Source organism: Lolium rigidum, chromosome 3, assembly GCF_022539505.1.
Source record: "Lolium rigidum isolate FL_2022 chromosome 3, APGP_CSIRO_Lrig_0.1, whole genome shotgun sequence".
NCBI classification, from domain to species: Eukaryota; Viridiplantae; Streptophyta; class Magnoliopsida; order Poales; family Poaceae; genus Lolium; species Lolium rigidum.
Window position 1 is genome coordinate 141,001,291 of NC_061510.1, and position 18,417 is coordinate 141,019,707.

At 45.6% G+C, this 18,417-nt stretch overlaps 1 protein-coding gene across 1 annotated transcript; it reads left to right on the forward strand.

Moving 5' to 3' along the window:
• The first annotated feature begins 1,578 nt into the window (after nt 1-1,578).
• LOC124702410 (CBL-interacting protein kinase 10-like) lies at nt 1,579-4,427 on the forward strand. Its single transcript, XM_047234551.1, has 2 exons — nt 1,579-1,724; nt 2,580-4,427. The coding sequence occupies exon 2, from the start codon at nt 2,879-2,881 to the stop codon at nt 4,211-4,213; it is 1,335 nt and encodes a 444-aa protein (XP_047090507.1). The 5' UTR covers nt 1,579-1,724; nt 2,580-2,878; the 3' UTR covers nt 4,214-4,427.
• Nucleotides 4,428-18,417: the final 13,990 nt, after the last annotated feature.

Genomic DNA, 18,417 nt, shown 5'->3' on the forward strand with positions numbered 1-18,417 from the left:
CTATCTGGAAGGAATCGGCCCGGGCCGGTGTTTAGCGGCGACGAGCTCCTCTAGTTGTCCCATGTATCTTACCGACACTATGCCACCATGTATGCACACTATGGCACCATGTATGCACATTATGGCACTATGTATGCACTACGACACTATGTATGCACTATGACACTATGTATGCACTTCATGTTATGTGTATTTGCACTTCATGCGAAGTTCCTGTGAATTTTATGTGAATTTTATGTGCTTTTATTATCTGCCAAATCTGGAAAACAGCAAAAAAACCAAAAAAAAAGACCAAATGGTCGAAGCTACGCCGACGGCTTCCCCCTCGGGGTAGCGTCGACATGGACCAAATGGTCATGGCTACGCCGACGGCTTACCCCTCGGGGTAGCTTGCGCCAGGCGTGCCAGGAGATGACGCGTGGCGGGCTGTGCCGACGGGGCGGCGCTCGGCGTAGACGCTCGCCAGGCGAGCCAGGAGACGCCGCGTGGCGCGCTATGCCGACGGGGCGGCGCTCGGCGTAGACGCGGCGTTGATGCCACCAGGGAAGCCACGGGCACGCCACGTGGTGCGCTATGCCGACGGTGTGCCCCTCGGCGTAGCACAAACGGCCGTTAGACGGACGGCTCCGATCACTGTTCTACGCCGAGCGCCGCTACGCCGACGGGTGGGGCCAGCCGTCGGCCCTATGCGGCTACGCCGACGGCGACGTCTACGCCGAGGGTCGCCTGTGCTCTGCCGAGGCCGACCTTCCCCGAGGAGCTACGCCGAGGGGCACCGTCGGCGTACCGTGTGCCGAGGGCAACCCTGTGCTACGCCGAGGGCCGGCGGCCGTCGGCATATCACCAGATTCCTGTAGTGATTATGTGCAAAAGCAGATGCTTAGATTGCAAAGGTGTGCAAAAGAAAGTCTGACTAATCAAACGAATTGGTCCCGCCACTACGTCGAGATATTTTCACTGCTCAAGCTGGAATAAAATACCCTTTGCACTAGTCGAGCTCAAACAAAAACATTGTATGGTGGACTCCGCTAGCTAAAAGGTTCAGAGTTTTGTATTACAACGTCAATATCAACACAAATATTATTCTACAATATTTTAAGATATTTCTTTGTGGGATGGAGGGAGTATTAGACAATATTTTAAGAAAAAAGATACAATAGGCTGTCCGCAAATATCAACCGATGATATCATTTTCACAAAAGGAAATTTCATGCGATACAGCTAATACAATTAGAATCTTGAGTGCAACAATTTAGAGCCTATGGAAAAGCGAGCCCTCGCTATCGATCACCTAGTGGCGGGGTCGATGATCAGATCGGGGCTCGAGGAGAGGCGTCCAAAATCTGAAAGTAGAACCAGGTACGAATCCTTGGTCTTTTCATTTCGAATGAGACTGCTGATGCAACGCCACAAAAATGATAGTATTGACCCATTGAGGTCACAGGACAATAATACTGGCGAGCTAGCCCTTGCTGGGACCCATGTTCAGTGTGTGCAGAGCTGGACACTCTTTGGGGACCTATGAACAGAGATAGATCCCGTCGTGGATCGTCTATATATACCCCCTAGCCTGGTTTTTGCTCATCAGAACTATTTCTTCCTCCTCACTCTCTCACTAGCACGGACCATATCTTCTCAGAACCTTCCTGCTGAGACTCGGTTTCTCTGCCTTTCCTTCGGTGCGGTTCTGATCTCTCCTAGGGCATCCAGATCGCTGGCATCAAGTACGTTTTTATCTCATATATTTTGCCTACCTCCCCTTCCGTTTTATGGTTTTAATCTCAGTTTTACGATTTTGTGATGCTTTGATCTCTGAAAAGGTTGTAGCCTTAGAGGGGATTAGGGGTTAGGTCGTAGTTCGTTCCTTACAAGGAACACGGATTTAAATCTTTGGTTTGGGCGTAGGTTTACGCGAATCCTGCAGGAATTCGCCGCGTAAACTTTTAGGCCTATTTTTAAATGGATTCGTTTGCCTGGTTCGTCACATCCATAATACATTAAGCAATCACGGGATGCAATCTTGTGTCTAATTTTGCCAGCTGTTCTGCTAGAGATCTTGGAGTTTTTTCATTTAAAGATTGGAGACTTTTAGCCTTTCAGATATTTTATCTCTTGTCTTGTCTTAGTACTAGACTAGATGACCCCGTCATGAACAAAACTGGTAATATGATTTTGTTCTGCAATACATGTTGTAATTTTCCCGTTTGAAATCCTTGATCATATGAACCAAATAATTGTATTTTTATAGAACTCGATGTAGTTTTCAATGATTCCATGCCATGTGTTTGCCTTCATGACTCTATATGTTTAAGGAAATACCAAATGTCTTGCAGTTCAGAAAAAAATCATATTTCAAAAGAAATCTTATATGTGCAACTACTTGTCTTGTTTTTTTATCCTTTGCGATATAGAGGCATGAATTTTCTATCAAATATTTCTCAAAAGTAATATTTATGTTTGTATGTGTGAAAATTGGAAAGTTTGCTTTCTTAGTTCTTCCAAAAAAAAGTGTTCTTAACTTCTTCCTTTCATCATTCAGTAGTTATGTGCCTAACTATTCATGCTTTTTCTCCTGACAGTATTGGTCTTTCACTAAGAAGGGAAAAAATACAAGTAATGCCGGAAAATGTTTTCGCGTGCTAGAAGGCCACCTTGCTTCAGAATTTGCAGGGTAGCTTTTCAAGAAGCTGAAGCACAAGAGTTGTTCCACGATGGGTCTAGATGTGGCAGCTCAACCGTGTACCATCTTGGTGGACATGGTTGAAACAATCTGTCACCTGTAGGCTCCCTTCACAGCGTTGAGTCCACTGGGTGAGTTCTCACCGTCTCAAGTTACAACAGCGCTACCTTCTGTGTTCGTTGCAAATTGAGCGGCAATATGGGAGAACAGAAGGGAAATATTTTGATGCAAAGATATGAGATAGGAAGATTACTTGGTCAAGGGAGCTTTGCTAAAGTTTACTATGGCCGTAATCTCAAGACTTCACAGAGCGTTGCCATTAAGGTGATCGACAAAGAGAAGATCTTCAAGTGTGGGCTTATGGATCAAGTAAGGCGGGAGATATCGGTGATGAAGTTGGTAAAACATCCCAACATAGTCCAGTTGTATGAGGTGATGGCCACAAAGACGAAGATATATTTTGTGCTAGAGTATGTGAAGGGAGGCGAGCTGTTCAACAAGGTTCAGCGTGGAAGGCTGAAAGAAGATGTTGCTCGCAAGTACTTCCAACAGCTAAACAGTGCAGTTGACTTCTGTCACAGCAGAGGGGTCTATCACCGTGATTTGAAGCCTGAAAATCTTCTTCTTGATGATAACCGTAACTTAAAGATCTCGGACTTTGGTTTGAGTGCACTTGCAGAATGCAAGAGACAAGATGGATTGCTCCACACAACTTGTGGCACTCCTGCATATGTTGCTCCTGAACTGATTTGTAAAAAGGGTTATGATGGTGCAAAAGCTGACATCTGGGCTTGTGGAGTGATCTTATATGTGTTGTTGGCTGGTTATCTTCCTTTTCAAGACAAGAATTTGATGGATATGTACCGGAAGATATACAAAGCAGAACTCAAATGGCCAAGTTGGTTTTCTTCGGAAGCCCGGAGGCTTTTGCGTCGCATTCTTGATCCAAACCCTGGTACGCGTATCTCGTTTTCAGAGATCTTGGAAAATCCTTGGTTTAAAACAGGTCTAGATTCAGAGCTAATTAATTATAGCATACAAACTGAGGATGTTGTTCCTGTTGACATGGATCCGGTTTTTGATCCATTCAGTAGCAGTACAACTGAGGCCACGTCGGAAGAAGGGAACCTCACCAATTTGAATGCCTTTGACATCATTTCTCTTTCATCTGGTTTTGATCTCTCTGGTATGTTTGAGGACAACTCCAACAAAGAGTCAAAATTTACATCTACCAGCACAGCTGCAGCAATCATCACAAAGCTCGAAGACATTGCAAAGAGCTTGCGGCTAAAGCTCATGAAGAAAGATGGCGGATTGTTAAAGATGGAGAGTTTGCAACCGGGAAGGAAAGGTGTAATGTCCATCAATACTGAGATATTTCGGATTACACCAAACTACCATCTGGTGGAAATCAAGAAGACCAATGGTGATACTCTAGAGTATGAGAAGGTTAAAAATGATATGAGGCCAGCTTTGAAAGATATTGTTTGGGCTTGGCAAGGTGAGCAGCCCCAACAGCAGTGTGACAAGTAAATACACGCAAGAGTGTGCAATATCTCCTTGTCAGAATCAATAATGTAATTCTCTAATTTTTTAGGTAGTTTAACATTTTTCAAGGTCATGTTTTCGGTACAGGATGTTGTTACTTTTGTATTGACCATTCAACTGAAAACATGACTACATTCACTTTGGCGCATGCTAAGGAATTTATGTCACTGAAAGTTATAGATTAATCATTTTTTGTTAAGTACAATATGTCACTGAAAGTGTACATTATGTACTGCGTTGGAGGAAATTTACTTGAGAAACAAATCTCACTCGCAAAAACACAATTATAGTGTGCAAGTTTAGATCAACTGCAAAAACAGTAGGACGTAATATCATGAACCATGTATTCTTGGTTCAGGTTGATTTCAGTTGAATGGTCAATACAAAATGCCCATTTTCGAAAAAAAGGTTGACTTTAAAATCTCAATAAAAAGGGTAGCAAATGCATGCTCGAAAAATAAACTAGTAAATGATGCAAATGTCTTCACAATATAAGATTTTTATTCCTAACAGACATAAAGCTTTGCCTGTGTATCCTTGCAAGGCAATAAGCTATCAGTATCTTCCATCTGAATGGATAATCAAGAACACACCCAATACAACGTGATTATTTCTACTATATTCATTTTATTTTTGTTGCTTTGGCCAACCATCTTTCCAGCATAACCCACTGTGCTGTGCCGTGACTATTGGTTTCGCTGAACCGAATCGATGCAAAGCAATTGTTTCGGAATCGCGCCCGGCCACTGGAAGTGGAAGGCTCCATCCGGCACCGAGATGGTTCACAAAAGGATAGGATGCCAAACAAGTGGACGATTTTTTCCTGCGGCACGATAGGCTAGTTTAGCCTTCAGGCTCCAACGTTGTCAGTTTTGGCAAGCATAGAACACTCCAGAAACATCTAGATCAGAGATAACTGTCATGCCCTTTGAATAGGTTGCACGAGAGGCAAAGGCACCAGGTTTCAGAAGTGATAGCTGCACCCAGCGGTTGAAGCGAAGCGAGCGTGCCTGCTCAAATAAGCTTGCGATGAATATTTTGACCAGAGAGGAGACTTGTCCTTGCCGAAACGGAAATATCTCGTGCGTTTGTTGATACTGCACGTCACTGGTTGTTGGAGGTAGGAGTTGTGTACTTGTGTACGGGCTAATTGTGCTAGAGCAACTTGTGTCCAAATACCTTTGCTTCACCAGTAGATTTATTGCGATTTTCCGCCATCTCTAGCGGTCCAATCTACTTCAACCAAAAATTATGTTTATTTTGGTCGGGTAAATCTAGCGACCTGACCCATTTTTTTGGTACATTAAATAATAAAACTAAAACCTAGCTAAAGCTAAGATGTTTGCCGGCATTGCCTACATGTCCTCAACATCGTCGCTGATTTGGATAAACACCGGTGGCGACCACGACAATCGTAGCGCAAGCGTCGGTGGTGGGCGCAATCCTAGTAGAGATATCCTTAGCGGGGACGGATAGTTCGGTGGTGCGCCGAGTTTGTTTCACGCCACCGGCATAAACTGCAACTCCACCATTTTAGTCCTACTAGCAGCATGCCACGGTTGCATTTTGTGCAACATCAACATTAAACAACGGTCGGTGGCATTGCTCGGGTGCACGCAACCGCTTATGACTCAGTGGGTGGTGTGGACAAGGCTATCCACACCATCACTCGAATCAGTAGCCCATTGACTTGTCGCGTCACGTGGGAAAAGCGTGGTGCGCACCATGTTACACAATTAGGGATGGAAACTTGTAGTGGATAATCTGTATTATCTGACATTCGTATTCGAGAATTTAAAATAGAAGTGTTAATAGTCAAATTCGGGCGCCATGGAAACGAATATGGTAAATATCAGGATCCGTTTTACATTTTTTTTCACAAATGTGGTATTGAATTTTGAAGCAAATGTAAGTATAGAAATGGATATATCCGTATCCATTTAAGATTATGTAGCCAATTTTACTAATTCGACCCAATATGCTAATTACCTAACCTAGAGAAACTAAATGAATTGATCTAATGTTCTTTTATATGATTGAACTTGATATTACTATGCATTATATCAGTAAATTTATCTCTCTCTCCCATTCTATAGTTAGATCTATTTATCTCTCTCTCTCTTCCATTCTATAGTTAGATCGTTATAAAACATGAATCCATAATTTTTTATATTCGAGTAACATCTGCTTTGAATTCGTATTCGAGTAACATCCGCTTCAAATTCGTATTGGGTAACCTCCGTATTCGTGTTCGTATTCGTTTCAAAAATATGGAAAACGATATGGTAAGGGCACTAACGATCCGTTTCCACCCATATACACTGACAAGGGGTTAACTTTGTCAATGCCCATGATGATGGACTTGGGTTTTAGGAATGAGGACACTGACGAATCAATAAACCGGTCAGCCAACTTAGACAGCCGACGAGTATTACTATCAATGGTGAATCGCCGAGATTACAATATGTGAAACTAGGGTTACAGGGGTGCTTTCTCTGATTGAATCTGTCTCCTCTCGGTGGCTCCTCCCAACCCTTATATAGCGGGCTAGGTCTCAGAGTTCACCTCGAGATCGAGTTATAGTGCATGCCGGTTCACCCAATATGGTCTTAACTTTCCTAATGAGATATCTTCGGATTCCTCTAGACTTCTTCATGGGCTTTCCTCTATTCCGCCGCCACGCTATATAAGCTCTCACAATCCCCATGGAGCACATCGGATGGCGCTCACCCCCACCTCCTCTGCAATGCACCAGAGACCGGACGATGCTCACCTCCACCTTCAGGCGCCATGGAACACTCCAAAAACATCTAGATCTTGATCAAAGGTACATAACTGTTAGAGCATCTCCAGTCGCGTCCCCCAAACCGTCCCCCAAACCACGCCGGATCGAGCATTTGGGGACGTGTTTTGTTCGTGCCGCGTTTGGGGGACGTCGCTTCTCAGTCGCGTCCCCCAAACAAAATTTCAGAAATTTTAAACTTGAGCGAGATTCGATTAAATTCATCCAAACTTGGCATATATTACATAGATTCGAACGAGATTCGACTAAATTTAAACTAAACCTAATCTAGAAGTACTTGCGGCAGCCGGAGGCATCGCAGTATCGGTGGAAGTTGTACATGTCGTCGGTGATGGCCTCCTGCTTGACGTGCTCGTCGGGCTCGTCGACGGGCTCGTCCTTCACCAGACCGCTTGGTCCTGCCTCGCTGTCGTCGGTGAGGTCGACGAGCGGCTTGCCAGAGTCGTGGATAGACATGGCGATCGCCTTGTCGAGGTCGCCCCTCCAGGCGTCCTTGTCATTCATCGACGCCAAGCACGCCGCTCGCAGCCCTGGGCAGTCCTCGGGGGTCGTCGCTGCTGGCGATGAGCCGCTGCTGCCGCTCGTACTCCGCCAGCAGCGCCGCCTGCGACGCTTCCTCCGGCTCCTCCTTCACCTCCGGCTTCGGGATGAGGAGGGCGCCGCCGCGCCTCTCTTGCTGCCACCGGCTGCCGCTGCCGCGCCTTAGATTGACGGGCGTCGCGGGCTCCTCCTTCACCACGCGATTGCGGACGGTGTAGGGCGCCGAGCGGTACGAAGAGGACGGCGTCGGTCGGTCTGGTCCTGAGGAAGAAGAGTTCGAGGAGGACGAGTACGTCCTCCTCGGCTGCCATTGCGCTGCGGGAGATGGTGGCGGTGAGGACGACGCCTCCAACTTTGGAGCGCTGTTGTGGATGCCGCGGATGATGCTCTCCGGGGTGCGTCCTGGGACGCCCTAGAACCGAAGGCGCCCGTCCCTGTTCCAGCTGCTCGGCCCGCCAATGAGGCCGGTGGTGTTGTGCATCTCCATGTCGTACTTGGCCTTGAAGTAGGTGGCCCGCCAGGCGTCGTTGTTCTTGGCCGCCCAGGTCGGATCCGCCCGCTCCTCGGCGTCGAGTTCAGCCCGCCGGGCCCTGATGGCGTCCTTCCAGCGCTCCGTGCCCGGTGTCGGCGGCGCCGGGATGCCAATGCTCACGACCATCTTCAGCCGCCGCTGCTTGGTAGGCGCATGTCCGGCGGGACGGGATATCCCGCGTAGTACAGCGCCCACGCCTCCTTCACGGTTAGGCTGCCGCGACCGAAGCCGTTCGCCGCGGCAATCTTGCGGGAGGACGAGGACGACATTGCTTGGAACGACGAGGAGAAGATCTGGGGGCGGCGAGGAGAAGGTTTGGGAGCGGTGAGAGATTGGGGCGAACTGCAGGGCCTCTTAATGTACAGCGGCGGCAGCGGGTGATTGCACGCAATAACGCCGGCGTGGACGGCCATGCACGACGAGACACGTCCTTGCGTCGCTTGGGACACCATTAACGTCGCTTGACCAAAGGTAGGCGACGAGGTTTTAGGCTTCCGAGCCGCTGACGCGTCGGACCCGCGTCACTTCGCCTCGCTTTTCGTTGTGTCCGGCGTGCCTGGAGCGTCCCCTGTGGAGCGGGGACGGACTTGGGGAACGCGGCTAGGAACGTTTTTTTATCCGGAGTGGCCCAAATCGCTTTGGGAGACGGTTTGTGTTTTCTGCATGCATGCAGCTAGTGGAGCGTGCCTGCTGCAAAAAGCTTCCTTGCAATGGATAACTGGGCTGGAGTTGCCGAAACGGAAAATATCGTTGATGCTTTACGTCATTGGCTGTTGGAGAGGTAGAAAGCTGGGTGCGGTTTTGATGGTGTTGGAGCCACTAGCGTCCAGATGCTGCCATTCGTTGAGTGAAGCATGAGGCGAAAGATGCGACATACAAATGTTTCGCAAACTTCTTTTCTATATCTATACCTAATAATAATAAAGGAGCTAAGGTTTTCGTGGTTTCATCCGTCGTTTCGCGCTTTCGTCCAACCTTGTTTACATCTTCGTCCGTCACACCCGGCGCTTTGGAATAGAAAGAGTCCGGCTGGAACAAAATCTAATCTAACAACACGAGTTCGATACTAAGGTACAAAAATCAATGTGTTTACTTTCTTGCCTCCTCCCCACGTAAATCCACCCATTATATAGCTCTTCAACTCCACGTCTGGTGTAAGAGAAAAATAAAAGTTCTCATCAGATCGATATCGTCGAATTCGCTCGAAACCGAGCTTTCCATCGGCAAGAGAAAGTCCCGGAACGACGAATCGTCGGCTACGATGCTTGTACAGTCGCCGCTCGCCGAAATTGTATTCTCGTCGGACCTGAGGAACTCTCGGTCACGCCCCCAGATACGTCCATCCGACGTCTTCGGTTGCGTCTACACGTCTCGTCGGCCGTCCTGAACGACGCGTGCGGCCGCTAGCGACTAGGAGACAGAGGATTTGGGGATTGATTGGGATTTGGACGCTATTTTTCCGCTCACGCATTGCCCTTCTTCCCCAAGCCGCCTCTTCGTGGACCTCATCTGCAAGCTGCGTCTGGAACAGCCAATGGAGCTGGAGAAGATGCGGCTGGGAGCCGCGGACTAGCGCGGAGCCGACAGCACCTGCGCCATGGTCTCCTGGACCTAGCTGAAAGGTAGGGCACCGATTGGCCGTGTACAAGGACTCATCGAGTATGCATCGCGTATAAAAAAAAAGCCAGGCTAAGGTTTGTCTCAGGAGGCGACAGAAAAAGAAACAAAACCAGGATGCAGTGTCTGCCGATCGCTATGGTCGTCGGCCTTCGTCTCCGACGCGTTCAAACCGCAACAGCTTTGACGTTAGGATGCTCACGGATGGGGCCCGAGGAGTGCGACGATGCGGGCACCGACAAGGCTCTCGACATGAGTTCTGCGAGAGCATGCGGCCATGGGTGCTCATGGATGCTCGTGCTCAACATGGTCTCCTTTTGCCTGTTTCCCAGCCCCGGCGACATCGATTGGTAGAGCACGCTGCTACACGGGTAGGCGCTCTCGGCTGGATCCGCTCATCCGCCTCGTGTTTGGTGCCCAAGGCATGACGCCAGCAGGTGCACGGCTTGGAGGTCAAGGTCGGCCCGGGCAGAGCACATGTATGTCACTCTGAGCAACACCAACATGTACGCGGAGTGCCGGCGTGCGGGGCTGCACACGTGCACGGGCGATGTTCTGAAGTGTGGACGTCGAGTCTGTTGTCTCACAAGATGAATACTTCGACAGCACGACACACAGTATGGGATCGTTCCAGGAAAAGTACTACATTGTGTGACTGATTGATTTGCTAGCTCGATCAGGTTAGCTTGTAAAAGCTTACAAGCTCATTGACGAACTACTGATAAAGTGCACCGCCAACTTATGGAGGACACTGTTTTCTGCTTGTAGAGATTTGATTTTCCAAAACGTGTGTATCTGAGAGGATTCTTAAGCTGCATGATTCTTCTTGGATTTTTTATAGCTCTGTTGGGATAGGTAATAGGAATCATGAGTTATTTCCAGGACATGGAAGACACCACAAATCAGAAGATGCACGCCAAATGTTGATGACATAATTCAGCTGCTAATCTGTTTAAGAGGCGGATCATATTCAGAAGATGCAAATCGTTTCCACCAGGTCGAGGATTGGGTCTGCTCATATGGAGGCTATTGTTAGATTTTAATGCATTATTTGTATCCTGATGCTATATCGTTCTTGGGTCCAGTCAGGGCATGGTAAACTTATATATTCATTTGAATTAGTCAACTGATAATTCAAGCCTCTTTTCAAATACTAATGGCATTGATTTTATTTTGTGCTCTTTTTATCTATTGTATCGACAGTTATTTTTTTGTGTTTATGAACAATTATGTTATATTGATCTGGTACTTACAGGAAACTGATAATAGATCTCCAAGTTTAGAAAGAGCCAAATTGCAGCTTCCATTGATTTTTGGGAAAAATTCCGGCCGTCTCAACATTTTTCATCCAAAAGTTCAAGCAATGGGGAAGACATTTAATCATATAAAATAGGACGAATTCCAATTGTTGTGTCAATCCGTGGCAACGCACGGGCGAATTTCCTAGTCTATACCTAATAATAAAGGAGCTAAGGTTTCTGCCAAAAGTTTCGTCAACGTTTTTTGTTAGACCGTTTTGCCCTCCCACCAAAACGCATAATACACAGAATTGCCATATACCGGTTCGGCTGTTTTGTTTCGGACCGTTTTCTTTCGTCTCTCTTCGTATGGGTGGCTTCCTCCATCGCTCAGCCCCGCTTGCGCCATACTGGGCCACGCAACAGCACTGCTGGGCCACAACGCCAGAATTTCTTCTACTACATATGACGCAAACTTTCTACAAAATACAGAATCAGCAAAACTCCTGACCTCCGGCATGAGCTAACGCAAAGCATATGAGTTTTTACCTACCTACATTAGTCCCACCTCGATCTCTTTTACCGATTCCCACCGATTTATATAGGTACTGGCTAGGATTGTTAACAAGCCGCGTTGGGAAACAACACAAGAGACCAAGATTCAATGATAAAGGAGAAATTGCACGCTGGCCATCTGATGGATCAGACGAATTTGGAAAGAGAAATATACAAAAGGTGTGGAACACGATGGGATCGAGGAGGCTTTAGAATCGGTCCCAGCGCCGCCGGCTCGACGAGTCCTGACTGGAGGTGCCGCCTCCACGTCGGCCGGGTATACGAGGGACGGACGTGTCCATGGCGAGCGCGGGGCAGCTCCCCCGCGGCACGAACACGCGATGATGCGGTCCCCGGCGACACCTGCAGAGGAGGCGCGGCGCTGGAGGCTCGCACCCGCGGCGGTGAGCATGAGACTACCCTTGCGGAGGCGGTCACCAGCACAACACAACAGGGAGCGGCAGAACTTGAGCCAACGAGGTCGGGGACGGTCGCGGCGGTCGGCGGAGCAGCCCTGGGCGGCAGCGAGAGAGACGCTGCGGGGCGCCTCGAGGAGGCGGAGTGGGGCACCCTGCCACGGGGAGCGGCTTCGAGCGTCTCCTGGCGTCGGGAGGGAGAACAGAGCGAGCGAGGCAGCAGAGGTGAGGAGAAGAGGTGGAAGGGTCGACCCGCGAAAACAAGAAGGCGAGGGGGTTTTCTGGAAAAGTGGCCGGCGGCGGGGGTGGGAAAGAAAGAATGCCAGGGAGGCTCTAGGGTTTCTCCACCGGTTGGGCTGTGGGCTTGGTGGGCTCGATGGCCGGAAGTTGGGCCGCTGGCTGGGCCACTTGGTCTGGCTGCATGGTTTTCCTTTTTTTAATATACAAAACAATTTTCTGTTTTTATTTCCTGGTTGTTTTAAATCTATTTCAAAAATAGTTTTAGGAACAAAAAAATACCAGAAAATATAGTTTTAGTTTGGGGATAAAGAGGGAATAATTTTGACAATAAAATAATGTTTTAATAAATAATTTTGCTCTGAGGTATTGTAAATCGAATCGGTGCAACGAGAGCCTTGCAAGTTAATCTTCTCCGTTGATTCACAAGAGTGTTTGAGTTTTTTTCCCGATGCAACGCACGGGCATTTTTGCTATCTATACCTAATAATAAAGGAGCTAAGGTTTCTGCCAGATTTTTCGTCCAACTTTTTTTTAGGACCGTTCTGCCCTCCCACCAAATCGCATAATACAGCCACCAGCCATTGTACCGGTTCAGTAGGTAACTAACACTGTACCAAGGTACTTTTATTGCCAAAAAGCATGTGAGTGATCAAGCTGAAAACTGACCTATCCAAACGTTTCACGTACTCAACTGGCAGAAGCCCAGAACAGCCGCATGGAATAATTTGAGCACAAACAGATTTTCTCAACAGCAACCAAGATCAATCTATATTTATGGCTGACTTGAATTATTGCACCAACAACATCCTTATGCCATAATCACCTTTCAGCCCGATTACATATGATTTAAGAGATATTCTAGGATGATCTGTTTGCAGAACAAATCGTGTTTATTTTACAACAAAACATGACAACTGCCTTTGTAAAACCTATATGCATTACAGACTGTGTGTGTGCACTTGGCAAAATAAATTTTTAAAGTGTAGAGTGGAGGACAAACCTGACCAATTTCTTCATTGCCTCGTGCATAAGTCTGATATATAGGATTCTTCTTGTATACCAACAAAAGCATACTCTTTTGTCTCCGCCAATTAAAGCTTCATACTACATGGATAGATCTTGCCTAAAATTGACTTGGTCATATATCAATTGCATTACTTATATCCATCTTTTCTAGCAATGAATAATTCAGGAAATTCAAAAGGAAAAAATCATATACAATTACAATTCTACAACAATGAGAACCTTTTTATAAAGCACCAATAATGCTTGGTTCCATATTCCATTTGACGCTCTTTTGTGCTTAAGTTTTATCAATATTAATGAATATATTTGAATGAACTTCCGGGGTTAACTTTTGTGAGCGACAAACTGCAGTTACGTTCAGATTTGGCAGAAAATGGCTCAGTGTTTGCCTAATACTCAATACAATATATGGTTGCGGCACCATACATGCATGTAAACACCAAATATTGACTACCACTTTCACAATCAAAACACTCTTTGAGATTACAGCAAAATTGGAATATAAGCACTGACGTGAATTTATGCATGCTTTGTTCAGCTAATTTGATCATTGTATAATTGTATCTGAGGCAAACAGAGAACACTGAAAAGGATTATGGCAAATACGTGAAATACAACAATGGAAAGGAGAAAATATAAGTTTGGAATAAAACCTGCCAAATGAAGTACACAACTCTTTTACAGCCAGCGAACAGGAACCTACGCTGCAGTTTCAACTTCCGACGTTGTCCGATGGGTGAACAGCAGGTGATGTGATCGGCATCAGAAACCAAACCTACTTCAGATTGTCCAGAAATTCGGGCCCTGGTGCAAAGTTCAATATGAGGCCCTAAATATTACTTTATTAACTAAAAACATCCTTGTTTTTGTGTTCTTTTTAAAGTTTTTTACATATTCATAATCATTCTCTAAGATGTCCCTCTTTCCAACCCGATTTGTAAAAGACATGGTCTGCAAGTACACATACACAAGTGAAATAACAATTTTAACTGATGCACTTGTATATACAGTATGCTACTTTGGCACCAAAAAAAAGTATACTCTGTAATGCAATTAACAAATTATCCAACGAAACTTATAAATGGTCTATATCAAATAGGGCTAGGTCCGCTTAATTAAAGTTGAACTGTTGGAGTAGGAGGTAGGAAGATGCACCTGATGGATGGTGATCTAATAATAAAGGAGCTAAGGTTTCTGCCAGATTTTTCGTCTAACTTTTTTTTAGGACCGTTCTGCCCTCCCACCAAATCGCATAATACAGCCACCAGCCATTGTACCCGTTCAGTTTATACCTTTTTCGTCGTCCGTCCGTCCAGCGGCAGGGAAGCGCGCGTCAGTTTAGCCGTTCGGGGAGGCCCCTCGAGCTGTCGGCCTTCTCGGCGGGCCGTGGCTCCTGGTCCATTGCTTCAAACAGAGCCACGGTTGGCCTTTTTTGGTCAAAATAGCACAATGCTCGGATATTTTGTGTAAATAGTCCCACCTCGCTTCCGTATACCGAGTTTCATCGGTTTATATGCCTAAATTTTCTAGGTTATAACAAGCTGGTATGGAACAATAAGCATCAGCAAATATGGAACCCACGAATTGAACTGCTGAGAGACCAAGATTTAACGAGGGAATTAATCGGAAGGAAAAGGATCCCAGGATAGGATCCTAGGATCTCGGCCGGAGAAACAAGAAAGGAATTGGAGGAAGGAAATCAGAAAAGAATTAGAAATAAATTAGATGGAAGGAAACAATGAAAAAGAAGACCAAATTCGCTGGCTTGCTGCTCCTCGTCGAACGCAGGCGAGCCCTCCCGCGTCCGCAGCCTGGCCGCTCTGCTTGGGAGTTGGAGAAGAACCTTATCCAGTTACCGCTTGAGCAGGCAGTTTGTGTATTCATCGTCCACTTTACTCTTATTCACAGATAATTCGTGCAGTTCTCTTTCAAGCCCCCTTAGGGCATGTACAACGCCGACGCTAATGAGGGGCGCTAGGAATTATTTCCCACCCGATTAGCAGTTGGACCACCAAATCCCGGAGCTAAGCCGAGCGTCGACGCGAAAGTATGCGGCGGGCGCTTGGCCCATTTTCCCTTTTACGCGGGGCGGTTAGTGCTGGCAGCAAAGACAATTTAGCGCCTGAGTTAGCGTCCAGCGTTGTACTGGGAAGTTTAGGTGATTTTTAAATTTTGCAATCTTTATTTTTTTGCACCAGAAGCGTTCCCGTAAGCGTCTACCACTGTAGATGCCCTTATATGCTGCTTGTTTTATGCATGTGAGTCCCCTGATCTTAATAATCTCACCTAGCTAAAGCATGCTAGCTAATATACCAAACACCCTACGTGGATTAATATTTCAGAAAAGGATAAATGATTAAGCTTGTTATTTTTATGTACTATTAGTCTAAATCTGTTATTATGTAACACTGGTAGAAAAAAGGGCTTTAGTCCCGGTTTGCAACGGCCATTAGTCGCGGTTGCGCAACCGCGACTAAGGAAGCGCGACTAAAGGCCCTCCCCCTTTAGTCGCGGTTGCTTACGAACCGCGACTAAAGGCCCCGCCACGTGGGCGGCTGGCATGCGCCGGGGCGAAGGACCTTTAGTCCCGGTTTGTAACACGAACCGGGACTAAAGGCTATTTCGAGTTATTTTTTTAATTCATTTGGGTTTCTAATTATTTTTCACTCCCTCTTTTTTTTTTCTTTTTTTTAGAATTTCTACTATTTCTGTTATTTGCATAGTTTAGTCTCTATCTCTAACTACACTTATCTCTAGTCAAATTACATACTCGTGGTCAAACTTCCAGCTCGGTCACTCATCCTCCCACTACTCTAGCACTAGCACGCTTAACTTCCGAGTTCCATCCCGTTCCGCATCCAAGTGCTTCGCGCGCATGTATGTGATAGTAGTATCATATCAATTCTATTAATATGTTGGTCGATGTCACATTTCTTTATTGTTTGAATTTCAAATAATTCTTTTAATAAACAAAAGTAATGATGTAATAATCTTGAACAAATAAATAAACATTAACTTTTTAATTTGCATTATTTTTAATTTAATTAATTAATTTTTTTTGCCAAACCTAAAACCTAAAAAATTTGAAAATCTAAAAATTGGGTAAAAATGATAGTAATCTTTATGCAGGATGCAATTATTAATTTTAGGTTTTTAAAAAATAAAAAATATATAAAATCCGTAATTTATAGCAAAAACTAAAATCTTCCTGCTTTTGTATTTCCATTTGGAATTTTGAGAATCTAAAAATTGGCTAACCGGGTAAACCCTGGTGATTGCGGTTTTACCATTTTTTAAACTTTTTTTGCAAAAAAATGAAAATTCGAATTTCTTAATTTCTCCGAATAGTAGGTTGCATAACATACAAGAATCTGAAAACATTTTTTTTTTTGAAATTTCTATCATTTTCTTTTGTATTTTACAAAGCAAAAAAAGGCGATCCACGGTGGGGGGTGCAGGGTGCGTGGGAGTGAAAAATCCGGAAAACCTTTAGTCGCGGTTGGGGACACCAACCGCGACTAAAGGGCCCTTTAGTCGCGGTTGGTGTCCCCAACCGCGACTAAAGGTTTTTCCGCCGGCCGCATCCCTCCATAGCCCTTTAGTCCCGGTTGGTGTTACCAACCGCGACTAAAGGGGTACCCTTTCGTCGCGGATGGAGCATTAGTCGCGGGTTGCCTCCCGAACCGCGACTAAAACCCCCTTTAGTCGCGGTTCGAATATTTCCGGGACTAATGGGGCTGGACGGCAGCCCTTTTTTCTACCAGTGCAATTTCAACCATTTTTCATGTTTTATGTAACTTGGTTTTATACAATTTTTGTGTGTACGTCTGGTGTAACTCCGCTTTGCACTCCCTATTTTTGTCTTAACAATTTGTATGTATGTTAGGCGAATATTGCTCTTACATCACATGACAACGAGATTAATTTGTTTAAAACCAACTCTAATTTCAACAAGCCAAACACGCATATAAAAAAGGCTCGCATCCATTACCCACCTCAATTTTAAGTTTCCCTTATTGATATGAAGCACCTAATCTTTCAGTTTCAACCCCCCCCCCCCGTGCTCAACATTCTCACATTGCCATTCTGCCAACTTTCTCGAAACTTCATCCACTCATGCTACATTTGTGTCAGAAATGACAATGCCCGAGCAGAAAACATTGATGGGAAGAAGCGGTTAGGGATGGCGACAACTAAGTTTAGACATGGAAAGAGTATCACATAAGAAAATATCAGGCCATACTACAACTCTCGGTCGGTTTTCACCGGAGTCGCTGCCATTGTGTTGTGGACACAGCGTCCCGCATGCACTCTTCACCGGTCATACATGATGTTGATACAGTATGCGTATGTCAAGCTTATGGATGGATTTCTCCAATCTTTGTTCAATTAACAAACAAGCAGCAGTTGGTATGTGCCCTATGGCAGATATGCATACTACCAAAAGAGGCGATACATCATGCATGTGAGATTTCTGATCGACGGCACTGCCAGGATGAAGCAAAGATAAAAATTGGTTACATATATTTTTTGTGGATGGAATTTCCAATATATACAATTACAGGTAAATTATCAGCAGCCTATGTTATTTAGTTGCTTACTTTATATACAATTACAGGTAATTCTGGGCATGGCCACGACGTACGTTGAAACCCGTCACGAGGATCTGATTAGTATGATACATGTACACACGCATGTATGCCTTTATTTTTAGCCACTCATCAATGCGCATAACAAAACGGATTTTAATGAAATTATCCATGGTTTAACAATAATTTTTCTGTGTTTAGATCCATATCTTAACAAAATTTAAGGGTGGCACCCACCATCATTACAAGTATGCGGGGTGCAGCGAGGACTCGTAATCTAATATTTTTAGGATAGATTATATTGGAGAAGTGTCAAACATAAATGATTTGCAGCGTTTAAGGTTTGTTTCTCCCGATGCAACGCACGGGCAATTTTCCTAGTCTATACCTAATAATAAAGGAGCTAAGTTGTGAGCCACTTCTTCATATTGTTGGTCGATGCGTGTCTCGAACAAGTTGAGTTGGTCCTTGAACTCTTGGCGTTGCACCCATAGGTTGTGTTGGGTGGCCAACCTCTCGGAGGGGTGTAGAACCTCATCCTCATTTGCTTGGTCTCCGTGCCTATCCATGATCACAAGACAAGAACTATGTTGTGGATGTTAGTGGAAGGAGACTACCTCTCACTCTTACCGT